Source organism: Callithrix jacchus, chromosome 10 (genome assembly GCF_049354715.1).
Source record: "Callithrix jacchus isolate 240 chromosome 10, calJac240_pri, whole genome shotgun sequence".
NCBI lineage: Eukaryota > Metazoa > Chordata > Mammalia > Primates > Cebidae > Callithrix > Callithrix jacchus.
In genome coordinates, this window is record NC_133511.1 from 6498932 (window position 1) to 6526402 (window position 27471).

The 27471-nt window shown below is 39.2% G+C and overlaps 1 protein-coding gene and 1 long non-coding RNA gene across 12 annotated transcripts in view; one reads left to right on the forward strand and one right to left on the reverse strand.

Annotated features, from left to right (window-relative positions):
* Nucleotides 1–27471, forward strand: part of LOC128929024 (uncharacterized) — a 597561-nt gene that overhangs the window by 515711 nt on the left and 54379 nt on the right. The window lies entirely within an intron of this gene.
* Nucleotides 1–27471, reverse strand: part of GUCY1A2 (guanylate cyclase 1 soluble subunit alpha 2) — a 420406-nt gene that overhangs the window by 18704 nt on the left and 374231 nt on the right. Inside the window, exon 9 of one of the 2 annotated variants that reach the window (XM_035264420.3) lies at nucleotides 101–201. The exons of the other annotated variant lie outside the window; for it this stretch is intronic. Coding sequence (XP_035120311.2) covers nucleotides 130–201 — 72 coding nt within the window. The 3' untranslated portion in view covers nucleotides 101–129. Of the gene's footprint in view, nucleotides 1–100; nucleotides 202–27471 lie in introns of those variants that run through there. 2 annotated transcript variants of the gene reach the window in all.

Below are 27471 nucleotides of genomic sequence, written 5' to 3' on the forward strand. Positions count from 1 at the left end.
AGTAGTCCACCACTCAGTGTAGAAGTAGAGAATTTCTTTATATTGAGATTCCAAATGGGAATTAAATAAGAATTCTAAGTAAATACTCTAGAATCCCAGAGCCTCATCGGAAATCACTCAGTTTCCTGTTCAGCCTATGGCACGGCAATTCAGAACTGCCACCTTAGACGTGACTCTTCCTTCTTTTTCCCTCATCTGCAACTGAAATAGAAACAAATTCTCAGTGATTGTACATTTAAAATTGTAATAATACATTTAAGAAAGTATTTCCTTCATCATATTACAGCACCAGTGTCCTGAATTTATTCATTGTTATCTAGGTCCAAAAATCTACGTAACAAACATTTGAAGTTCCAACTGTGGACCATGCATGGTCCTGGGTGCTGAGTATAAAGTCATAAATAAGATGGAAAAAATCCCCCCTGGGGTTTACATTCTACTTAATAACCCATATTTATATAGCGCCTCTTCTGTGCTAGTCATGCCCCAGGTGGGTTACATATACCATGTTAACATCACGTAATCCTTACTGCACCTAGTACTTCATTACACAGGTAAGGAAACATGGGTACAGAGAGGCTGAACAACATGCCCAAGGTGAGACAGTGAACACTGGCTGGAGTACAAACTCCTGTGTACCTATCCATGCTCCTTGCCGTGGGAATTTCATCTAATCTCATGTTGTTAAACATTTATGCAGCAGTGACCCCAATACATGTCTCAGTTATATTTCTCCTAATTTCAGGAGTCTAGATCCCATTGCCTATCCAATTTATCCACTCGGATTTCTAACAGATTTCAGTTGAAAATGTAACGAATTGATCTCCTGATATACTCCCAGAACCCGTGCCCTAAAATGACTGCACTTGCAGTAGCCTTCATCTCAGTTGGCAACAAATGCATCTTTCTAGTTGCTCAGAGTCTCTTGTTTCTGTGACGCCTCACGTACAATCCATCGTGTCTCTGCCTTACAGCATTCTGGCACTTCACAGCAGCTCCACTGCTACCACCCTAGCATGAGCCGTGTCATCTCTCTCCTGAACTCCTGTGGTGACCTCCCAACTTGTCTTTCTGCTTCCACTCTTGCCCCCATACCCCAGACCGATGATCTTTCTAAAATTCTTTTATCCCCTAGTCTTTCTTATTTAATCTGCATCAGTTTTTGTCCTTTTTAAAAAAAAAAATGTATATATATATAATCGCACTTTTGGTTCTGGGGTACATGTGCAGAACATGCAGGATTGTTGCATAGGTACATACATGAAAATGTGGTTTGCTGCCTCCATCCCCATCACCTGCATCTGGCATTTCTTCCCATGTTATCCCTCCCCAACTCCCCACCCCCCGCTGTCCCTCCCCTGTTCCCCCCCAGCAGACCCCAGCGTGTGGCGCTCCCCTCCCTGTGTCCGTGTGTTCTCACTGTTCAACACCCGCCTATGAGTGAGAACATGCGGTGGTTGATTTTCTGTCTTGTGTCAGTTTATCCCATCGACTTTGAAGTCATCTCTGATCTCTCTGCCTTAGCATCGCTGGCCTTCTCAGTCTCCATTGAACAAACAGGCTCTCGCCTTGGAGCCTTTGCACAGTCTCTGGCACCTACTGGGATGTTGTTTCTTCAGGCATCCATCCACACATTCAATTGCACTTTTCCAAGCCTTCATTCAAACGTTACATTCTCAAAAAAGTCGATCCTGTGCTTGGTATTTAAAATTATAACATCCCTTTGCCTCGGAATTTCTATTCCTGCTCCAATTTTTTGACACTCATTCTCTTCATCTTCTAAGCAATAATATAATTTACTTACTTATTTTGTCTGTCTTCTCCTACATGAGTGTAAGCCCCAAGAGGGCCGCAATTTTTGTCTGTATTGTTCATTAATGTACCTTGATAACCTTTAATATCTGATACCTAGTAGCTTCTTAATAAGTAATTCTTGTTTTAATTTAAACAGAACCATCTATAAAAAGTCAAGTGGAGGCCGGGTGCGGTGGCTCAAGCCTGTAATCCCAGCACTTTGTGAGGCCGAGGCGGGTGGATCACGAGGTCAAGAGATCGAGACCATCCTGGTCAACATGGTGAAACCCCGTCTCTACTAAAGATACAAAAAATTAGCTGGGCATGGTGGCGCACGCCTGTAGTCCCAGCTACTCAGGAGGCTGAGGCAGGAGAATTGCCTGAACCCAGGAGGTGGAGGTTGAGGTGAGCTGAGATCAGGCCATTGCACTCCAGCCTGGGTAACAAGAGTGAAACTCCATCTAAATAAATAAATAAATAAATAAGTCAGTCAGTCAGTCAGTCAGTCAGTCAGTCAGTCAGTCAGTCAGTCAGGTGGAACAGTTTTCCAAAGTCAGAAACAATCAGAGACAAGAACTCGGGTGGCTCTGAGCTCGGCAGTTTCGTGAACGGAAAAGTCAGTGGCCTGAAGCCCAGTGACGAAATAGGAAGTGGTGTGAAGCTGTGCTGCTGGGGAAGGAGGGCTTCGTGAGCCACAGTGAGAAGTGTGGGCTTTATGTTTACGTGTCGTGTGAATCACCCAGGGGTCTTAAACAGAGTGGAGACATAACTGAGTTTATATTTTAAAGATATATTGGCTGCTGTATGCGGGGTCAATTGTAGGGAGACCAGATTTAAGATAGGCTGTTGGCATTTTTAAAAATTAAGACTATTTTGGAAAACTATTTGGTATCGTCTACTAAAGTTGAACTTAGACGTATCGTGAGACGGCAATTCCATGCTTAGTTGTAACAGATGCTTGTGTTAACCTGGGCACTAAAAAGAAGGGTCATGATAGCTTGGTTACTGCAGATGAAAAAATGAGAATCAGCGCAAATGACCTCAAGGGTGAATGGATGATTAAATTTTGGCACATTCATCCAACGGAATATGGTATAGCAGAAGAAAGACCCTGAACTCCAGCTACAAAAACTGTGAGAATTAATCTCACAATATCTTTTAGCAAAAGAAGCTCAACACTAAAGAATGCATACTTGCGACGGCTGGTTTCTAAAGACGCCCAGCAATGAACTAGGCCTCTAGGAATTCACGTTTTTATGTAATTCCCTGCAGCTTGATTTCAGCCTCAGTTGGGACTAACTTAAACCCACAGATTATGGTGAAAGTGACATGTGCCAGTTTTGAGGCTAAACCTTAAGAAGGCCCAGCAGTTCCTGCTTTTGTGCATTTGGGAATTCTGACTGGCAGGTAATGCAAAGTCAGCTATTTTGCTGTAAAGACCACTTAAAGAGGCCCAGTGAGAAGGCCACATGGGAAAGAGAGGCCCTGGCACTACCTGGTGGGAGAAATGCCCAGTTGTCCTACGTGACATTAGCTACCGTCTGACCGTTAGCATGTGAGAGAGCCAAGGCAAGAACCACCCAGCTAAGTCCAGCCAACTTACAGAACCACGGGAGATAATAAATAATTGTTGTTTTAAGCCACTGAGTTTCTGGATGGTTTGTTGGACAGCAATAAATAATCAAACATAAATCAGAACAAATGTATGAGAGAAGAGTTCTGTTTACAATATAAACTGCTGTAACAAAAACCTAAACATGTAGTATTGTCTTGGTAATGGGCAGCATTTGGAGGCCGGAGGCCTAAACGTTGCTGCTGTTAAGGGAGGTGCAGGAATGGTGACACTTGGAATGCAGGGATGAATAGTTTGGTAGCACCGTCGTCTGTAGTAACAGATAAAATAGAAAGTATATGGAACAAATTGTGCATATTCGGTTAGGAAGATTTCGATGCATAATGTCAAAGTGCCAACAGTTTTCCTTTAGCTGTACTTAATCGGATATGGGTACAGATAAAGATTATAGTAAGAACTACGCAGTTTTCAAAAAGATAAACATTTCCAAGTCAAGACTTTCTGGGCCCCTGGCAAAATATCTAAAAGGGAGAAATAGCCATAGGGGGAATATCAAACCCAGTGTTTTTCATTTAAAATGTGATCTCAGGGTAAATATCTCAAGATCCTTTCTTAAGATCTCAGAAAAAATTAAGATGGTGCCTCAAAGACCCCCTCAACTAGATGTAGGGCTTTAAAAGTCCTAAAGACATAGTTTCATGACATCCTGCCATAGCAGTTAATCCAACACAGAGACGGACCTGTCTTACAGGGATGTCATAAGTGGGTATGGCTTTTGTCTCATGCTATAAATTATAATTTGAATCACAAGAAACGCCACAAAGTTTTTAAAAGAACTTATATAATTTTGGACTGAAAAGGAAAGAAGAGAAGCCATTTGAAATGAAAAAAAAAAGCAAACAAAAAGTCTTTGGGCCCCTAAATTCTGACAGGAGGGAGCAAACCAAGAAAACTACAAACATGAGTTATTTTTTAATTGTACTTTAGGTTCTGGGGTACATGTGCTAATCATGCAGGATTGTTGCATAGGTACATACATGGCAAGGTGGTTTGCTGCCTCCATCCCCCCATCACCTATATCTGGTATTTCTCCCCTCATTTCTTAAAAAAAGGAAGAATGGCTCAGAAGCTGGAGCCAAAAGCTCTGAGGGTAGAACCAAGAGGGGTGACCTTGCTGCTTTCCTTCCTCTCTTTAAACTGGAGTGTCTGTTGTGGTCCTTTTATTCCAGTCTCATCACTGCATGTTGGTGGTGGATGAGAAAGTGGGGAGAGAACATCTCTTTAGTTCACATGTCTTCAGCCTGAGAGAAGTCATACTCAGAGAGGCTTATCCACGTGGGCCTCATTTAAAGACAGGGTTCTAAACCCTTAGCCTGATGCTGTAACAGAATGAGATCTGGGGGATGGGACATGGTGGGTGCATTTTACATGTGGGAATGACATGACTTACTGGGGACCACGCAGCGAACTGGTAGCCATCCAGAAATGCCTCCCCAGTGAATGTCACTGACGTTTACATTCTTGTGCAGTAATGTTCAGGATCTCTCTGTCAGATTATCCGTTCCTTAGCATCCTCTTCCTGGTATGCTCTTCTTAATCTGTCTAGAGATACTGATTTGAGTCACTCTCATTTAAAGCGATGCTCCCTCTCACACCCTGAATGAGCTCTTAGTCCATTTGAAAACATTTTCTTCTTCTGTATGTCTGTGTGTGTTTTCATGTTGCAGTCTTTCCTCAAATAATAGCGGATGTTAGGTTGCCCATTTATGTTTATACACTAAAAAAAAAAACCACTAAACACCGAAGGATTAAACCCTAAAAAAGCTTACTGAAACCATAGATGGAGCTTGTCAATTAGCAGGGCTCCATTTTAAGATCAATAATCGTTCCTCCCTCATAGTCTTGTACCGGTTGCTCTTTCTACCTGGGAATTGCTTGACAGGATATTTTCATGGCTAGCTTCTTGCAGTCATTTAAGTATCATTTGAAATATCCCCTATTCAGCAATGCCTTCCCCGACAGAAGTATTAATATCTAATGTTACCTACTGCTAACACCTCCCCTCAACAGGTACACGCTCTCTCTACATTATATTTTATGAAGACTGATTACTATTCTAAACGATCCTTTCGATTTATTTATTCATTTGCTGTCTCTTGTACTAGAAGGTAAAACTGTGAGGACAAGGATCGCATAAGCTTTGCTCGCCACAGTGTCCTGACACCCAGAACACGACGCTAAACGTTGCATGTTCTTAATAAACATTCACTGCATCGGTGATTGAGACCCAGTCAGCCAGCTTGTTCTGGAAGTCTCACACACATATCTAACTCCAGTTCTGTAGTAAACCATCTCAACGCTCAACAAAACTTCAAGAGACTGACTTAAAAAATTACAATGAAAATGGTAAAAGTCCACTGCGAAACTGTCTCCTTATGGTATTACTACTGAATCACACAAATCCAGGCCAAAGAGACTATTTTCAGCTGTGTTTTTATAAGGAAGATCATCTCATTCACCAATTGTCCTTTTCCTACAGAGCAGAAGGAGGCATAGAAAAAAGAACACTAAAATTAGGTCAGAACACCTGGGTTTGAGTCTGGGCTCCGTCACTTCTTAGTTGTATGATCTTATTCAAGTAGCTTAAATTCTCCGAGCCAATATCTTCACATGTAATTTGAGGATAATAATACACACACAGTTGAGTTTATGAAACTACCCACATAGTGCATGTCATGAGTTGTGATTTAATGAATACTCCTTTTCTTCCTATACTGTATTTTACAATTAGGAAGTACATTTTCCTGTCTAAATTCCTCTGCTCTTTGTTCTTAAATCTGTCTGTTCTTTGTTCTCTATTATGAATGTAATAACAGAAATTACCCACCAAATATGGTGCTTCCAAAGTTTGACTTTAATTCTCAAATCAAGCAGGGAGTGGGGAAAGCTGCCTGCTCTGTAAAGAAAGTCTGATTGAAAAACAGCCGTGCTCATTCTTTTACATATTATCTAGCTTACGTGTTTGTTACAACATCAGAGTTGAGTAGCTGCAATGGAGACTGTATGATTTGCGAAGACTAACATACTTAGTTACTGCCTTTTAGAGAAAAAATGTGCTGAGCCTTGGTTTAATCCATTGGCAAGCAAACTTTTAAGCAAATATTTTAAACAGAATTTTTTCTTTTTTAAAATTTTTTGTTCTTTTTTGAGCTTTCTCAGATTGTATTAAACCGAATTTGTAAGGTTTTTTTTAATTACAAACAGATGCAAAATGTGTAGAAGTGTTAGGTCATTGATATGTTTTAAAATCCCATTGAAAAACAAGTCAGAGAACTCATACAAGTTGTTCTCTGAGGAAAGAAGCTTTTACTTTGTAGAACATTGGCTTGCAACTGGGGGGAATTTTGTTCCCCAGGGGATACTTGGAAATGTTTGCAGACATTTCACTGTTGTCATGAGGGGTCAGGCTGCTGCTGAGACTGGGGGTAGAGGCTGGGGATTCTGCTAAACAGCCTGCAGTGCACACAGCCCCCCACCACAATGAATTACTCAGCTTCAGATGTTCACAGTGCTGAGGGCGAGATGCAGCGTCATGATCTAAAATAAGCTACGTACATAAACAACAGCTTCTTTGGGATTGTCATGGTATCTAGTGTGGCTTTCAAAACCTTTTCTCATGCAACTGGCTATCCCAGGAGAGTCCAAAACACTCACTCAAATAAGTCTGCCTTCTACTTAAGGCTTACTGGCAAGTGTGAAAACCATATGACTGTTTCTCACAATGATACGAATGTTTTGTTGTCCCGACGTTCCCTCTTCCCGTGGTGGAGATAGTTACAATTTCCCAGGTTACCCCATCTCCGCCTGCACCTGAGGCACTGTTGTCCCGATGTTCCCTCTTCCCGTGGTGGAGATAGTTACACTTTCCCAGGTTACCCCATCTCCGCCTGCACCTGAGGCACTGAAACAAACCACCTCAGGTCATTAGCCCCTAAATGCTGCCCCGTGGCTGAAAATGTCCAGATAATGTCCATGTGCCGCTGCCAGCCACTGCCAGCCCGCATTTCTCTAATCAGCAGCATTTCAGGCTTGTTTTAAATATAGGCTACAATTTTTGTTTCCCTTGTAATCAGGCAATAGAGGTATTACAAAGCAGCGAGCACCCTGTATGAAAACTGGCTCCAGTGTCTGGTCCTCAAAATAACACTCAGACACCTAAAAAAAATGCTTGGGAGAGAACAGAATAGTTATAATGAACGTTTATTACATATAATCTCCTCCCCTACTTCTTTCTCCCATGTTGGATGCTTCCTGCCCTCGAGCATTGGACTCCAAGTTCTTCAGCCTTAGGACTCAGACAGGTTTTCTTGCTCCTCAGCTTGCAGATGGCCTGCTGTGGGACCTTGTGATCATGTGAGTTAATACTCTTTATTAAACTCCCAGATATATATATATGTATATGTATATCTGCTACTAGTTCTGTCCCTACAGAACACTGACTGATACATCCCCATACCTAACTGCATGAACAAACAGGAAAACACGGGGAGCCAAACACTTCTGTGTTATATAAAGTTCTGGAGCTACTATATTAGTCAAAGTTCTCCAGACTAACAGAACAAGGATATAGATAGATGAGATAGATAGAGAAAGAGAGATAATAAAAAAATTGGCTTAGCTGGGCACGGTGGCTCACACCTGTAACCCCAGCACTTTGGGAGTCTGAGGTGGGTGGATCACAAGGTCAAGAGATCGAGACCATCCTGCTCAACATGGTGAAACCCCGTCTCTACTAAATACAAAAAAAAAAAAAAAATTTAGCCGGGCATGGTGGCACATGCCTGTAATCCCAGCTACTCAGGAGGCTGAGGCAGGAGAATTGCCTGAACCCAGGAGGTGGAGGTTGCGGTGGGCCGAGAATGCGCCATTGCACTCCAGCCTGGGTAACAAGAGCAAAACTCAGTCTCAAAAAAAAAAAATGGCTTAAAGGCTTATGGCTGGGGTATGGAATCTCAGGAGTCCTGTGCTTTTCAGTCTGAAGGTCTGAAAACCAGAGGAGCTGGTAATAGTCTTTATTTCCGGTTTGCAGGCAGGAAGAGACTGATGCTCCAGCTCAAGCAGAGAGTGAATTCTCTTTTGCTCAGGCTTTAGTTCTATTCAGGCCTCTGATTAGTGGGTGAAGGCCACCACACTAGGGAGGAAAAGATGCTTTACTCAGCTACTGATTAAATGTTAGCCTCATCCTGATACTCTTTCAAAGACATACCTAAATAGTTTAGCCAAAGATCTGGGCACCCTGTGACCCAGTCAAATTAACACGTAAGATTAACAATCCCATCTATACTCACGATAAATTCCTCAAGGTAAAAATTACTAACATAAAGAACTATGGAACAGGTTCAATAAAATGTAAGTGCAAACGTGTGTATGTAGGTACCTATCCAAAATTTAAACTGATTCTCAGGTCAACAGTTTAAAGTGGAGATGAAGCTTCTTGGCAATAGCTTCTTTTTCCAACTGATATGTTAATTTTTTGTGGTTAAATTTTGCACTGGCTTAACATAAAGAAATGAATTACTAATGTTAGAATGTTATAGAATGACTGGGGTAGGGTTAGCTGTTGGCTGTGTGTCCTGGCTACTGATTAGGTCAGCATTAAACCCTGGCTTCTATTTCTGCTTCTGTTTCTCACCTGTCTTCTTGATAATGGGTGGAGCAGACAGAAATGAGATGAGTTTGATAGACCACAGTTCCAGAGTGCCACATGGATACTGTTTGGCTTTGTGTCCCCACCCAAATCGCATCCTGTATTATAATCCCAAAATCCCCCTGTGTTATGGGTGGGACCTGGCGGGAGGTCATCGATTCATGGGTGCAGTTTCCCCCAGGCTGTTCTCGTGACAGTGAGTTCTCACAAGATCTGATGGTTTTGTAAGGGACTTCCTCCTTCACTCAGCACTCATTCTCTTTCCCACCACCTTGTGATGAAGGACACCTGCCATAAATATGTTTCCTGGGGCCTCCCTAGCCATTGCAGAGCTGTGAGTCAACTAAACCTGTTTTCTTTATAAATTACCCGGTCTCAGGTATTTCTTCATAGCTGCATGAGAACAGATTAATACACACATTCTGTTTAATACTCAAGAGCCTGCATCCAGTTCAAGAACTGCAATTTTGTAGTCTTTTGTGAAGGCAAAATGGAGAGAGTGTCACATTATCAAAAAATTTGTTTGTGAGCTGAGAGTGAACAGAGCTTCAGAATTTCAGGTTTGTTTTTATTATGCAGGAATAGCAGTAATGGCACATCGCCATAGGGATATCTCATTGCAATCAGCTTGGGTACTTTGGAACGGTCTTAATCCCAGATTCCTTTCCCCAAGAGGTGGTTTTTCCGAGGGTCTGCTTGTTAGTCTTCCTACCTACCAGGAAACTCTGTAATGTGTTTTGCCAAAGTGTAAATTCCTATACTTCCATAAACCCTAAGGTTTATCATACATAGCTTGAGGTCCGCAATGAGTACCTTGATGCAGATGACAGAGAACTTCTCTCAGAGGGGTTTGGATAACATTGTTCTTTGGTCTGGTAATATTAATTACCCTTCTGAATTTTCCTTGGACCTATTTTTATTAATTTCTCTTTTTCAGTGGGAATTGCAGTGGCAGGGAGGAAGGTAAGGGGTTAAGTGAAAAACAGGTTTTTCAGCGTAAAGAAGCTTGCTTGCCTATTTGATCTGCAAGGTTGTTTCTCCATCTTTCAAAAGAGAGACCTCTCTGATGTCCCAAGACATGGACAACAGCTATTTCTTCTGGCAACTGGAGGTTATCTAATACATGGGTGATTAATTCCATGTGGACCAAGTCTCGGCCTTTTCTATTAATAAGATCTCATTCAGTCCAAATTTTTCCAAAGGCGTATGCTACACTAGATGGAAGATAATGAACTGAGGAGTGAGCTGCTCCTGAATTGATTAAGAAGGTCACAAGCTCAGGTTTAGGTCCCATTTCTAAATTTATCAAGGGCTCTTGGTGGGAATCAAGATAAAAAGAGCCCCTGACTTCCCTAGTCGTCTTCAGAAGCCATAAATCGAATGACTTTTTCTTCCTTTCACATTCAGGACATTGTCTTTTAAAGTGACCTATTTTTCCACATTTAAAACATTTGTTCTGTAATTTCTGAGTAATGTTTGGCCAGCTATTGGTGACAAAGTGAAGCTTTAACATTCCTTGTCCAAGGGCATCTTCTGATTCGAAACCAGTGTATTTTCTCATTGGAGCTTTAAGCCTTTTAAAAATTCTGTCAGTCCCTCATCTTTTCCCTGTTTTATATTAGAGGCTTTGGTAAAATTTTGGGTATGGGGCACCAATTCTCGAATTCCTTTGATTACCGTCTCCCTAAGGTCTTTCATGTTTCCATGAAGGGCTATATTGTTGTTATCCCATTGAGGATCCTGGGCTGCTCATTACGTTCAGCCACTGGGATGTTCTTACTGGGAGGGTGTTCACATTCCCAAATGGTTATAGCCCCGTGTATCATGCTCCTTCCTCTCCTGAAAACAAGATGCCTAAGATATACATTAACTTGCTCCAAGCATATAACTGGGGCCTTAAAACTGATTAATTTGATCTGACACTCTGTAAGGGTCATCAGAGTGGTTTAAGCTCCTTTTTTTTTAGGTTTAGAGGAAGGGCCTGGAATGGTAGCTGCTTGGGGGAGAGGAAGGTTCTTTAGTCCAAATGAAACAGCAGTGTTTTATCATTTGCTGATTTTTCTTGTGTTTGATCCTTCCATGATCCTTCCAGTAGTCTGACATTAGGCCTAGGGACTATCAGAGAGGATACTACGATCATAATATTTCTTCTCTTTTGTCTTATTTGCTGTATTTCCCATCCTGGAGAAAGTGTTTTCCTCTGAGTCTGCAGGGCTTAATCTCTCTTACTAGGGATTTCTTACACCCCAGCAAGTCTGTGGGGCTCAACCTCTCCTGCTAGAGATTTCTCGCACCGTTCAGCTTTTGTTTCGTCCTTCTCTGTCCACTTCTTTTTTAGGAATTTTCATGTCCCTGTTAGCATAGGCGGGTCAGTATAAAGCCCACAACAGGCAAGCTGCGTTTAAGCCGTATAAGCCAGCATGAACCAGATCCAGACTCTGTACTCATTCCACACTCAGTTGTGGATCTCACTTGCACACTTTGAACTTCCAGGATGTCCCAACCACAAAGACAATATTTTACTGCCCCTGTGGTTTTTCTTACCTTGGTCTGTCTGGTCACCGTGGTATCTGTAGGCCTTTGTTTCCCGCGTTGCTGAGAGTCCTGCTTTATTCATCACAATGGGTGGGTTTCAATCCGTTACCCCTGAGGCCACTGCAAAGCGGCAGGACTCATCTCGTCATGAGAGATGATTGGAGACCCCTCCCCAGAAGGAAATGGGAATCCCATATGGTCCCCCAAATTTGTTAGAAACAAATGCTTGGTGAGGGAAAGAAGAATCAACACTCCAGCAAAAAGCTTTCCCAGCAAGGCAATTCACTCCTGCAGAAGGGTGCCACTCATGCCTGGTGGTCACAAGAGCACACTGAACAAGGGAGGGAAGTGGCTATCCCTAATGCACTTAGTCCCTGTTGCTGTGTCCTGCTCCCATTGACTGGGGCTGCATAGCACAATGTAAGCTAATCCCAATTGGTTATTTCAAATGGAGCAGGGGTGTGGGTTACAGTGATGGGATGAGCAGTTTCAGCAGGAAGAATGGTTTCAGCAGGAAGGTCAGTTACAGAGCGAGTTACCAAGGGAATAGAGATGAGTTATAGATTGGGACTGGTGGGAAGGTTGTTTATCATAATTAGGGGCAAGGAGGCATAAAGAACAAAGAACAAGGAAGTTAGCCTTTGAAAATCAAGATCAAAGAGAAAGGAAGCTGAACAAACTGACTCTTTGAAGAGAAATTCACTGTACTTAACAGTATTAATAAAAACAGTAGATTTTTATTCACTTATTGAGTAAACTGCAACAGCAAAAACAACAAAAGAAAAACAGAGGAGAGAGAAGGAGAGGCTAATTTCATCTCATGTTGTTGTTGTTAGGTCTTTTAATTGTTTGGAAAACCAAGTTTCCACTCTGCAAAAGAATAAAAATACTTGCTTTTAAAAAACATTTTAGTTATCACTTAGTTTAATAAATTCTATTACTTTACATTGACCAGTGATTTGATTTGGATTAAGTATCTTTAAATTCTCATGTATTTAACCAACTTTCCAAAATCAAATTTTAATTTCTAAAATTATTTATTGACTTCAAATTAACTTTGAGATGTTCCAAAGGGCCCCAGAAGCATCCAAAAGAGTGATAATAAACAGGCTTATTTGATATGTTCTATTATATGGGAGGCATTGCAGTAAGATATGACATTTAATTTTAAAGTTATATTTGTATACATATGTTACTAATATGGTTTCAAAATTGAGATTTCTAAAACTCTGATATGTCCTGGTATATGTTATCACACATAATTATGGCTGTTAGTTTAGATCATTGAAGGCACAGAAATTACTGAATTTTTCATCAATTGTGTCTATAGTCATGAAAATTTGTCTCGTTCAGTTAATTGCTTAGTTCTGATGATTTCTCTGTAAGCTCTTTGAGAGCAAATGTAATTCTAAAGTATTGTTTCTTCAAGGAGGTTCATGGAAAGAATGAAAATAATACTGACAAGCACTCCTGAATACAAGTTTCTGATAACATCAGGATTATATCAGTTGGCCTGGGTAGAAATTCCAGAAATCTAAAGAAGTGATTGAATGAGTTATAAGCCTGCTAGCCCATACAGAATAATTAATTTAATACCAACAAAATACTTTGCCATATTTTTATGCTAAGATAGGCAATTTGAATGAACTCCAAGGTTCAAGTCAATTTACCTGTGGTCACCCATTTAATAAACAGTGCTATGCACCTAAGCTAAAATAGCAAAATTGGTATTTAAGAGGATATAAGCTCAATGTTAGGTGTGGACTCATGGAGAGCTTTGATGGTCTCCTGCTTCTTCCTGAGTCCTTAAAGTTTCCATTATTAAAAGCTCTGTATTCCATGACTCATCATGGAATAGATAAAACTATCTAAATAAAATACATATGCACATGCCCATATATGGTGTTCTTACTGTTCTAAGTTTCTGAAAGTTTATACCAGTGTTTTTTTTTTTTTGTCAAATCCCTAATCCTGGGAAAGAGCTTCTGTTCATTTCTGCTATCTGATGGACCAGTTGAACATTAATAGAGGAATTTCATTTAACTGCCATTTTCATTGCATGTTTTCTGGTTTTATAGAAACTCTCTCAATCAGGAAGGTCAATGATATAACATTAGCTAAACTGTTGTTAGGAACCGTATCTTTTTCATGAGATATTACTTGAGAAATATTCATTAATAGAAGTACTTCTCTTACTAGACATGCCTGTAAAAGAATTAAATAAGGCATTGCAGATACAACAGCATTAGGCAAAACTAACTGAATTAAGGATTGCCTTGGTGAAAGGTATTACAGTTTTTAACAATTAGATCCAATCTCAGTGTAAAGCAGAAGTTGACCTCTTACAAAATAGTCAGTGGGAGGCTATTTATGTTTCTTCTATATATCTTCCCATATGTCTTCCACTGCTAAACTCTGCTATGTCTAAATGCTGTGAGGCTTTAGTGCATTATGCAAAAGTGTATTTTCAGTAGATAAAGGAAGATTTTCCCGATCTACTGACCAACAGCAATCAAACCCTTTATGATCGAGAACTTAGAGATTGTATCTTCCAAAAACCTAGAGAAAAACTGCCTTTTCACACACACTTCCACAAAACTTTGGGACTTCAAACCTCGGGTCTGTAATCTTACAACTCAGAAGGTTTTGCCAAATTCTTGGAGTATAGCACACTCACTGGAAACCATAAGGTAAAGCTGGTCAACAAAGCTGTCCCCAGAAGGAGATGACACCCCAGATTGGGACAGGTTCCCCAATATTACAAATCAAGACTTTTCTGCCATCACAATACTTTTAAGTCTCTTAATTGTTTTCCTTGCTATGAACAATAGAACTGGAAAAGGGGCCTTTGTAATAACCCACTTTTATTTGCGAAGAATTTTGCAGCCTGTCTTATACATGGACAGTGTTATGCCTTGATGAATGGAAGACGGAAGTCTGCTGTGGGTTAGAAATTTTAATAGCACCTTCGTTACTTCATGGTTAAAAGCAAAACATTGGTCAGCTCCTCTCAACCTACATCATGGGTTAAAGAGGACAGTTCCAGGAAGCCTTTACCTTTCTGGCTGGGCATCAGTTTTAGTTCCCATTTTCCATGGCTTAGAATAAATGGGGCAATAATTTAAAATTTATCCCTCATAATAAGCTCTGTAGCAGGATTCCACTGCAAGGTGGTTGTTGCACAATAGAATTTCACAAATTGTCTTGCTAAAACTGTACTAGATTATTGAACTGCTAAAGGGTGTCTACTGGATTAAAGGGAAAATTTGTGCAGTTGCTGTTACTGTTTGTTGCACAGAGATGAATACATAATGCCTTAAAGAGACTAGTTTCAAGGGGTTACTGAACAGACTGCTTGGTTAAAGCAAGTAGACTCTTCATTTGGGTTATTCTTTGATTGATTTGATTCTGGTTGGTTTGGATCATGGGGACTCTAGCTAAGGAACATACTGAAAACTGTGGTATTATCCTACTAATAATTGTATGGTAGTATCCTTGGTGTGCTATATTCTTTCAAAACTTGAAATGTTTACATATAGCCATTAATACAATGTCAAATGGTCTCTCTTTGGCTGCAGTGACAACAACTTAAATGCATAATCATAAGGACAACATTGTCCCCAAATGATATGCTGACACTGAAAACCCAAAATGATGGTAACTGAAAGTAGCATTAAAGCCCCAAGCTTGGTCGCACTCTCACCTAACTGAGACTCTCATCAAAAGGGTGTAATTGTAATACAAAATTATGGGAGGCAATTGTTTTGGACTGAGCTTGTACACTACAGTACAACAGACCAAACCCAAACAAAGTCAGTCCTGCTAAATGCAATATAATCAAACTGAAACTTTCAGCAAACAGATATAACCATAAACAGACTGGTTTTTTTTTTTTTTTTCCTGCTAGAAACAGGAGATTCCAGCAAAGTAAGAAAGTATTCTCAGCTCTAATCCTTACAAAAAAGTAACCTGAAGTGACCCTATGTTAACTTCTTAGGTTTTTTTTTTCCTATTGTCTGTTTCCTTGTTTCCAGCATACAACACCCACTGATTTATTATTTCCCAGATAAGTGGGGATAAGTGGGAACAGATAAGCGTACCAGTAAGTTCATTTATCATGGTAACAGAGTAATGTCAATGCCTCAAGTTTTGATCGACTCTTTGGTCAAAATTGAGAGGTTGACTGAAAGGGAGGAATTACCATATTAAGTTTAGCCTAAAGTTGCCTCCTTACATATTTTATGTTTGGCCTAAAGGTATTTCCATATATTTAGGGTTAATATTGTTAATGTGTGAATTTGATACTGCCATTTTGATGCTAGCTGGCTGTTTTGCCTGTTAGTTGATGCAGTTGTGTTGATGCTCTTTACCATTTGGTATGTTTTTGGAGTGCCTGGTACTGCTTGTTCGTTTCTCTGTGTAGTGCCTCTTTCAGGAGCTCTTGTAAAGCAGGCCTGGTGGTGATGAAATCCCTGAGTACTTGCTTGTTCATAAAGGATTTTATTTTTTCTTCATTTTTGAAGCTAAGTTTGGCTGGATATGAAATTCTGGGTTGAAAGTTCTTTGCTTTAAGGATGTTGAATATTGGCCCCCACTCTCTTCTGGCTTGTAGGTTTCTGCTGAGAGATCTGCTGTGAGTCTGGTAGGCTTTTCTTTGTGGGTAACCTGACTTTCTCTCTGGCTGCCCTTAGCATTTTCTCTTTCATTTCAACCCTGGTGAATCTGACAATTATGTGCCTTGGGGTTGCTCTTCTTAAGGAATATCTTTGTGGTGTTCTCTGTATTTCCTGGACTTGAATATTGGCCTGCCTTGCTAGGTTGGGGAAGTTTTCCTGGATAATATCCTAGAGAGTGTTTTCCAGCTTTGATTCATTCTCTCTGTCACATTCAGATACACCTATCAAACGTAGATTAGGTCTTTTCACATAGTCCCATATTTCTTGGAGACTTTGTTCATTCCTTTTTATCCTTTTTTCTCTAATCTTGCCTTCTCATTTTATTTCACTGAGTTGATCTTCGACCTCTGATATCCTTTCTTCTGCTTGGTCAATTCGGCTGTTGAAACCTGTGCATGCTTCATGAAGTTCTTGTATTGTGTTTTCAGCTCCATCAATTCACTTACATGCCTCTCTAAGTTGTCTATTCTTGTTAGCATTTTGTCAAATTTTTTTTCAAAGTTCTTAGTTTCTTTGCATTGGGTTAGAACATGTTCTTTTAGCTCACACAAGTTTCTTATTACCCACCTTCTGAAGCCTGATTCTCCATCCAGCCTTGTTCCCTTGCTGGTGAGGAGTTGTGATCCCTTGTAAGAGGAGAGGCGTTCTGGTTTTGGATGTTTTCATCACAAAGTGCTGGTTTCTTTCCATATTTGTTGATTTATCCACCTGTCGTCTTTGTAGTTGTTGACTTTCAGATTGGGTCTCTGAGTGGATGTCCAGTTTGTTGATGATGAAGTTATTTCTTTTTGTTCTTAGTTTTCCTTCTAACAGTCTGGCCCCTCTGCTGTAGGACTGCTGAGGTCCACTCCAGGCCCTGCTTGCCTGGAAATCACCTGCAGCAGCTGCAGAACAGTAAGGGTTGCTGCCACTTTCTTCTTCTGCTTTCTTTGTCCCAGAAAGATACCCGCCAAATGTCAGCCTGAGCTCTCCTTTATGAGGTGACTCTTTGGATATACAGGGGTCAGGGAGCTGCTTAAAGAGACAGTCTGTCCTTTATAGGCACTCAAGTGCTCAGTTGTGAGCTCCGTTGTTCATTCAGAGCTGCTGGGCAAGTACGTTTAAGTCTGCTGCAGCAGAATTCATAAACTCCTTTATTTTCCCCAGGTGCTCTGTCCTGGGGAGTTAGGGTTTTATTTATGAGTATCCGTTGTGCTGCTGCCTTTTTATCAGAGCTGCCCTGCCCAGCAAGGAGGCAGCCTAGTCACTGTCTGCCTGCAGAGGCTTTGCTGAGCTGCTGTGGGCTCCACTCAGGTGCCGTGTGAACTTCCCTGCAGTCCTGTTTATACAGGTGTAGTTAGAACTGCCTCAGCAATGGTGGCCTGCCTCTGTAATGGTGGACTCTCTCTGTAGTGGTGGAGTGCCTCAGTAATGGCGGACTCCCATCCCCCACAGAGCTGGACCTTCCCAGGTTCAGCTGTGCTTGCTGTGAAACTCTCAACACAGAGCATTTCCAATTGCTGTTTTTTTGTGGGGGTGGGACCAGCTGAGCCTGATCACTTGGCTCCCTGCCTCAAAGCCTTTTTTTTTAGTTGAATGTTCGACTCTCTCCCAGGTGTTCCAGTCGCCTGTTGAAAAGGTGCCAGAATCTGTGTGATTTCCTGTGCGGCGACCCACTGGGCCAGCTGAAACAGCAGTGCTGAGATTTGTGGTGCTTTTATGCCCAGCAATCTCCTGGCCTGGCTCTCTGTTTCAGTCCCCTTTTTAATCAGAGGAATGGGTGACTCTGCCTTCCCAGAACTTCAATTGCCAGCTAAAATGATGCCCAGACCCATGTATTTTGTATGGAGAACCTCTGTGCCAGGGTGCCGGCAAAACAGCCGTGCCAGCCATATATACTAAACTGTAGCATAACTGAATGTGCCAGCAAACTGTAACCTACTCATGTAACAAGCAGCAGACTCTCAGCCAGTCACAAGCACACCCAGCTGTGACCAGTTCAGTTGTTTCTGTACCTCGCTTTCACTTTTCTTCTCTGTCCATAAATGTTATCTGACCATGCAGCAGCTGGACTCACTCTGAATCTATTCAGATTTGGGGGGCTGCCTGATTTGTGAATCATTATTTGCTCAGTAAACTCTGGTAAATTTAGTTCATCTGAAAAGTTTTCTTTAAACACTTAAGAAATGCCAATTGCATGAAAGACTTCCTAGAAAAATGCAGTTTATTAAAAATGACTCTATTAGACATAGAAAGTTTAACAGTTCAACAGAGGAAGGAAAATGTAAAAAGGCCTACCAAGCTTTTAAATATCACATATTTTTAATGCTACTTAAACTGTATCAAAATTGAAAAAGAAAACTAATGAAAAGTATATATTATTACTAAAATTTGATAAAGATTATATTAAAAAGTAAAACTACATACCACTTATTAATATAGTTGTAAAAGCTTAACCATTCTCCTACATAATTCAACTGCATATTCAAAAATATGTTATAATATACTTGGGTTCATTCCATGGGTCCACATTCAATAAGTGGAAAATCAACATAATTCATTATATAAGTAGATCTGAAAAGAAAAATTCTGCTTGTCTCCATAGATATATTTTAAAATCCTCTAGCTCTTTAACTACTGGGGAATCATTAGACGTATCTTAGTAAAGTGAAGATATGACACAAGCATGGTGATTTTTGCTACTGTTTGGCAAGCTATTGGTAGCATTATGATATGTATTTAGGTAAGTAAAAGCAGTTAGTTGGATATCTAGAAACATACAACCTGACAAAACTGACTCATGAAAAAATAGAAAGTCTAAATAAAACTGTGCTGCTAAGGAAACTGAATCAAAAACCTCCCAACAAGTCTATAACCAAATAGTTTTACTGATGATTTCTACCAAACCTTTGTAGAATTATCACCAATACTCCTTAAATTTTTCCAAAAACCTGAAAACAGGAAAACACTTTTCACAATGGACACAAGCTCTCTCAAATGGGAAAGGCAGTCTTTTTGACTAACAATTTTGGGAAAACTGCATATCAACATAGTTACAGAAAACCTTGGGCAAAGAGCTAGGAAATCAGAAAAATATACCCATTAAATGAGAATATCCATAAAGAGATATAAAAAAGAACCAAGCATAATTTCTGTGCTGAAAAGTACATTAACTAAAATGAAAAATTTGCTACAGGGGTCAACAGCAGGTTTGAGCAGGCAGAAGAAAAATATAAGTGAACTTGCATTTGTATTACATAAGTGAAATGATCCATGAGATTGCCAATTCTAACGTCTCCTATATAGGTTCCAGAGCTGCCACTAAAGATAAAATATTCCATTTCAGCCCTCTTCACCACTCAACTGTCTGTATTCCCTTTGCAAATAATTCTAATTCTGGATGAAGAAAGTGACGGATGAAGGAAGATTATCCTTTCTCACCAGCTCCAAGGGTTTGCTATGTCCTGGTTGCCTTCTTGGGTATTAGCACTTTGGAAGTCAAGAAAGCCTAGGTAATTCTGTGCGTCAGTGATGTTTACAGATTGTGCCTAGGCCTCCTTGAAATACATTTTTCACTGCGCACAGTGTCCTCATTAGTGGGAGTTGATATTCAGATTCATAGGAAGCCATTTACCTGAGTATAGAACATTTATCTTGAACTGAAAAATCTGAGATCCCATCATCTCAAAGCATTTTCCAAATACTTATCTCGCTTTACAGAAGTGTTCCAAGTCTTCTTCCTGTGTATATACTTTTGACATTTTCAGCCTCTTTTTTTAAACATCTCTCTGGAAGCTCTTCAGAGACCTACAGTTTATCCTGATTATATAATGTCAGATTCTTTTTGTAAACTAATTCCTTAGGGAACACATTGTTTTTCTAGATTTAAGAAGGAAAACTTATACTTCAACCTTCTCAATGTTCTGTATTTAATTAAGGATAGCTAACCCTTTGTCTTTCTTCACATACCAGTAAGCCCCATGTTGTGAAAATTAAAATTTCAAAACTTATGAATTCAATCAAAATGGGTAAATTATATTTTACTATTGTTTATATTTCTGCTCTCATTTGTTCACACATAAATACAAGGTATGATAAAGTTAACAAAAATTGAATACATCCAAAAATGGACTCAATTAACTGGAACTCTGTCGGCCTGCATTTCTGCTTAAACACTACATAGTGTTATTGGAACTTTATTAAATAGCCTTGAAGCACTTCAAGAAATTTAAAAAAATTGAATCGGTAACAAATTTTTAAAAGTAAAACCTGCATTAATTTGGTATACTTTTAGGCCTGAATACATTTGATTGAACAATTTTAAATTGGAAATTTTTTAGTGATGTGTATAGAAATTTTCTGTTAACTGAACTATTAAGTTACTTAATATTTGTTAAACGTTGATTAAATCCTGATATATCAAAACAAGAGTGACAGTCAAAATATTTAACAACTTGTATGTATGGTACAGATAACGTCACTGGAATGGGAATCGGTCATAAACAACCAGTTTGAACATACTACTGAGTCTCTATTATAACTGTTTTTGGGAGTTTTAACCCCAGTTTATTTTTTTTTATCTTTAATACTAGGCCATCTTCCTCACCACCATGCTGTTTACATTAAGCTTTAAAAATGTAACTTAATGGCAAGATGCTGAAACCTTTCAATGAGAACATTTCAAATGGTTCAAGATATATTCGATAACAGAATTTTATTTTGCTCTATATTCTCTTATATCATCCAATCAACAAAACATATGTATGGTTTCTTATAACATCTAAGTTGTGATCCAGCTCTGATTTCTTGAAATACAGGGGGAAAGTTGTACATTTTTTTATTGAAAAAAATGAGATTCAGACAGATAAAAGTAATCTAAGACAGATACAATCATATACAGTGTGCTAAAATGTATGGAAGTACATTTAAAGTGGTTAGTATTTCTTTAGGCTTTGGAAATAGGTCACAGAGGAGGTAATACTTCAGGTGAATTTTGAGGATAAGTGAGTTTTTTTAATTGTACTTTAGGTTCTGGGGTACATGTGCAGATCGGGCAGGATTGTTGCATGGGTACATACATGGCAAGGTGGTTTGCTGCCTCCATCCCTCATCACCTATATCTGGCATTTCTCCCCATGTTATCCCTCCCCAACCTCCCCACCCCCTGCAGTTCCTCACCTAACCCCCCCGCCAAACAGACCCCAGTGTGTGATGCTTCCCTCCCTGTGTCCATGCGTTCTCACAGTTCAACACCCACCTATCAATGAGAACACGCCATGTTCAATTTTTTTGTTCTTGTGTCAGTTGACTGAGAATGATGGTTTTCAGATTCATCCATGTCCCCACAGAGGTCACAAATTCATCGTTTTTTATGGCTGCATAGTATTCCATGGTATATATGTGCCACATTTTCCTTGTCCAGTCTATCATCAATGGGCATTTGGGTTGGTTCTAGGTCTTTGCTATTGTGAACAGTGCTGCAATGTGCATACGTGTGTGTGTGTGTGTGTGTGTGTGTGTGTGTGTGTCTTTATAATAGAATGATTGATAATCCTTTGGGTATATACCCAGTAATGGAATTGCTGGATCAAATGGAATTTCTATCTCTAGGTCCTTGAAGAATCACCACACTGTCTTTCACAATGGTTGAACTAATTTACACTCCCACCAACAGTGTAAAAGTGTTCCTATGTCTCCACATCCTCTCCAGCATCTGTTGTCTCCAGATTTTTTAATAATCACCATTCTAACTGGCGTAAGATGATATCTCAATGTGGTTTTGATTTGCATTTCTCTAATGACCAGTGATGATAGCATTTTTTCATATGTTTATTGGCCTTATATATGTCTTCTTTTGAAAAGTGTCTTTTTATCTTCTTAGCCCACATTTGAATGGGTTTGTTTGTTTCCTGTATATCTGCTTTAGTTCTTTGTAGATTCTGGATATTAGCCCTTTGTCAGATGGGCATATTGCAAAAATTTTTTCCCATTCTGTTGGTTGCTAGTTCACTCTAATGATTGTTTCTTTTGCTGTGCAGAAGCTCTGGAGTTTAATTAGATCCCATTTGTCTATTTTGGCTTTTGTTGCCAATGCTTTTGGTGTTTTAGCCATGAAGTCCTTGCCTATGCCTATGTCCTGAAATGGTTTTGCCTAGGTTTTCTTCTAGGGTTTTTATGGTGTCAGGTCTTATGCTTAAGTCTTAATCCATCTAGAGTTAATTTTAGTGTAAGGTGTCAGGAAGCGGTCCAGTTCCTACTTTCTGCACATGGCTAGCCAGTTTTTCCAACACCATTTATTAAAAGGGAATCTTTTACTGTTGCTTGTTTTTGTTTGGTTTGTCAAAGATCAGATGGTCGTAGATGTGTGGCATTGCCTCTGAGGCCTCTGTTCTGTTCCATTGGTCTATATTTCTGTTTTGGTATGAGAACCATGTTGTTTTGATTACTGTAGCCTTCTAGTATAGTTTGAAGTCAGGTAGTGTGATGCCTCCAGCTGTGTTCTTTTTGCTTAGGATTGTCTTGGCTATGCAGGCTCTCTTTTGGTTCCATATAAAATTTAAGGTGGTTTTTTCCAGTTATTTGAAGAAGGTCATTGGTAGCTTGATGGGGATAGCATTGAATCTATAAATTACTTTGGGCAGTATGGTCATTTTCACGATATTGATTCTTTGTAACCATGAGCATGGAATGTTTTTCCATCTGTTTGTTTCCTCTCTTATTTCCTTGAGCAGTGGTTTGTAGTTCTCCTTGAAGAAGTCATTTACATCCTTTGTTAGTTGTATTCCTAGGTATTTTATTCTCTTTGTAGCTGTTGTGAATGGCAGTTTGCTCTTGATTTGGCTCTCTTTAAGTCTGTTATTGGTGTACAGGAATGCTTGTGATTTTTGCACATTGATTTTATATCCTGAGACTTTGCTGAAGTCACTTATCATTTCAGTAGATTTTGGGCTGAGACGATGGGGTCTTGTAAATATACAATCATGTCATCTGCAAATAGAGACAGTTTGACTTCCTCCTTTCCTAATTGAATACCCTTTATTTCTTTTTCTCGCCTGATTGCTCTGGCTAGAACTTCCAATACTATATTGAATAGGAGTGGTGACAGAGGGCATCCTTGTCTAGTGCCAGATTTCAAAAGGATGCTTCCAGTTTTTGTCCAATCAGTATGATATTGGCTGTTGGTTTGTCATAAATAGCTTTTATTATTTTGAGATACATTCCAGCAATACCTAGTTTAGCATAAAGGGCTGTTGAATTTTGTCAAAGGCCTTTTCTGCATCTGTTGAGATAATCATATTGTTTTTGTCTTTGGTTCTGTTTATGTGGTGAATTACGTTTATAGACTTGTATATGTTGAACCAGACTTGCATCCCTGGGATGAATCCTACTTGATCATGATGGATAAGCTTTCTGATGTGTTGTTACCTTTGGTTTGCCAGTATTATATTGAAGATTTTCGCATCAATGTTCATCATGGATATTGGCCTGAAGTTTTCTTTTTTTGTTGAGTCTCTGCTGCATTTTGGTATCAGGATGATACTGGTTTCATAAAATGATTTGGGAAGGGTTCTCTCTTTTTATATTGTTTGGAATCGTGTCAGAAGGAGTGGTATTGGCTCTTCTTTGTATGTCTGGTAGAATTCGGCCGTGAATCCATCTGGTCCTGGGCTTTTGTTGGTTGGTAGGCTCTTAATTGCTACCTCCTGAGGTTTTACAAGTCAGAGAAGTAAGGTGATGATTTCAAGATGCCAGAATAGTACATGCTGCTCCTATACCTAGAAATGATACCCTATACTTTATATTTTTGTTTATTTTTATCCTTACCCTTAATGCATCATTACTCTCAAAATATACCTCAAGCAAATAAAATTATGTAGAGAAAAATATAATGAGCACCATGTGCCATCCCATTATTTAGCTTTATCAAATATTATTTTTGTCCCTATTTTATATTCCTACCAATAATGAACAAAGCATTTCACTTTCTCCGCGCACACTGGTCGTCACTTGATATTGTTTGACTGTTGAATTTTGTCCATCTGGAGGATGAAATGATGTCACATGGTGGTTTCAATTCGTATACCCTAAATGTTTAATGGCTTGAACACTCTTCATATGTTTGGAACAATTATAGTATCTCTTTTGTGAAATTTCCTTTTCTTTTGTTTATTTATTAGGTGGTTTTTTAAAGCTTATCTTTAGAAGTTCTTTAATATAGGTTATGTATTCTTTATCTAAAATGCTTGGAAAGAAAAATTTTCTGATTTTGGAATATTTTCATATTCATAATAAAATATCTTGGGAATGAGATGATATTTAAACACAAAATGTATTTATGTTTCATGTGGACCTTGTAAACATAGACTGAAGGTAATTTTATATAGTATCTTTAATAATTTTGAGCACAAAACAGTTTGTGTACATTAAACCATCAAAAAGCAAAGGTGTCACTACCTCAGCTACCCATGTAGACAATCTGTGGTTGTTTGACACCACCATCATTCTAACTATACATTTATAAGCTACCTATCGGTAGCAATCTTTGTTTTACATTTTATTTTTCATTCATAAGTACTTAACAGTAAAAATATGCCATATTTAACACAGTGAAAAAATAATGTGTTCAGGGTAACTAAACAGCACGGTAGCATCACCAGAATACCTATATCAGTTATTCAACAGCAACAGCAAACAATATTGTTTTTCTGGTCTCCATCTATGATTCTGTATTTTGATAAAATGGTTACTAGACACTGTATTGTAAATTTTTTGATGAGAAGAAACATCAGAAGGAATTGAGGGCCCAGAAAGTAGGTTATCTGAGGACGAGCAGGCATTCTGCTGGATGGCTTTTAAAACTCTTTCTTCCAGAGTCATTTGTCTCATTAAAAATAGTTTTTGTCTTGGAAGTCTCTCTTCAATTTTATAAACTTATGTGATTTCTTGTTTTGTTATGAGGGCATGCTGCTCCAGTACTGCAAAAGCCCATCACACATTTTTACCATGTCATCTGTAGGCACTTTTTCTCTAGTGTGAACATCTTCATTGTCACTGTTATCACAATCACCTTAACTTGGAAAGATTTTAATTGATTTACCATGGGTTAATGAATGAACAACTGGAGCCTCATTATTGATGTTAAATCTTCAATATCCACTTCTTCCAGCTTACAGATGGATTCCGAAGGTGTATATTTAGCACACAAAGGAGATAAGGCATTACTTTTTTCTCATTTGAATACGGACTCGAAGCCACCGTCTTTTTCATCATCACTGTACATTGCTCAGGCCACCGGGCTTGCACACGGTGTCTCCAGTCACTGTGTTCCAAGCAATGGGGACAGCGTATATGGCGTCCTTCATGCTAGACTTATTTCGACCACCTTCCACACCCACTCCTAAGTTCACTGCTATTTCCATGCTGCTCAAGAACCTGTTTTTATATTTACTCTTCATTGAAACCAGTCAAAAAAGGTGTCCCTAGGGATCTGTACCTTTTTGTTAGAAAATAATGGATGTAAGAAACTCACTACTTGAATACAGAGATAATACAAATTTGTGCCTGTCCCAGCCAGTTTGCACTCAGACGTACTTGCTATGTTAACACATCCCCCACAATTATTCTGTACCTGGCGTCTTTAATTTCAAGGCTGAGTCATCAGATGTAGTCAAAGTCTTCTGAACAAAAATGCCAAAATAGTGACTCTTCATCAGCATTTCACACTCGTTCTGGCATTGTATTTTCACCAGCAGCGACCTCGGCAAACTCGTCAATGAATTTCTCCGCTGCTTCGTAATCAGCGGATGTTTTCTTATCACAAATTTTTAGAAGTTTAATGCTATATCTTTTCTAAAATTTCTGCAACCAACCCGTCAAATATTCAGTTGTCTTTCATTTTTAATTCACTGTGATAGTTTTTTTCTTGTTTCATAATCATCATACAATTAAGTGGCACGTGGTTTTCTGTGATGCTGACGGATCCACTCATTCACTATACTATTGAGATCTTAAGGATTAGCTTCATGCAATGTTTCTGTATTTTTCAGTAATCTTGTTCATCACTTTCAGCATAGAACTCAATAGCTTTTTCCTTCTGTTTCTTCCGGTCATATTTGCTGGTCATTCCAACACCATACTTCTCTGTAACTTACACTGCTGTCCAATTTCTCCAAGAATGACTTTCTGTGCTATAGCTAAACACGAATGCTTCTCTTTTTCTAACTAGCATTACCCATATAGGTATCTGCAAGTCTTTATGACATTTGTAACAATATTTTTATATCACAGAGCAGAGAATAAGCAAAAACAAAAACAGAAAACAAAAACACAGTGAGTAATGCATACAGGCCTTGGCCTCAGATGGGTCGCTGTGGGCAGCATGCCTTTGGCATGCCCAACCTGCAGATGTGCCGTTTTATTGACCTTTTTGAGCATGCTTGCATGAGAGAATCTGGGCATGCCCAAAAAAAACACATCTCACAATTGAAGGATTTTTTTCTCTCAGAGATGCTGAATAATTGTGTGTTGTGTGCCCACATTTTGACTGTGACTCATCACGTGAGGTCAGGGCTAAAATTTCCACTTACAGCGTCATTTTAGCACTCAAAAGTTTTGGATATTGGAACATTTTGAATTAGTGCTAAAGGTAGATATTCTGAATAGAAATGCTTTGTTGGTCCTGTGTGATCCAAACATGTTTTTCCAGTTTGAGCTTCTTTTTCCACTTCCTTTGCGGTTCTTAAAAAAAAATTATATAGATGAATACACCAGCATTTTCTTTATGACTTTAAACTTTTTCTGTCTCAGTGAGATATCCTTCCCTGCCCTACAGTCATAAAGATGTTCTGCTCTGTTTTATTCTAAAGTTTTATAGTGTAGCCTTGCACATTTAAGTTTTTAAACCACCTGAAATTTGTGTTATATTATATGAGATAGAGGTTTGATTTCAGTTTGTCACATGAATATTATGAAGATCACCATAGAAACCTTACCATGTTGACATCATAATATTCAAATGATTTGTGGGTCAAAGAACAAGCCATAAGGAAACTTTAATAATAATTAGAACTGAAAAAAAGGCAATCCTTTGAAATTTGTTAGGATGTGTCATGTAGCAGAGAATAGAAAAACTTCAAACTATTTTGTGCACTTGAAAAGGGTATTCTGCATCAGTTAGATAAAATGTTCTATACATGTCGTTAAATGTA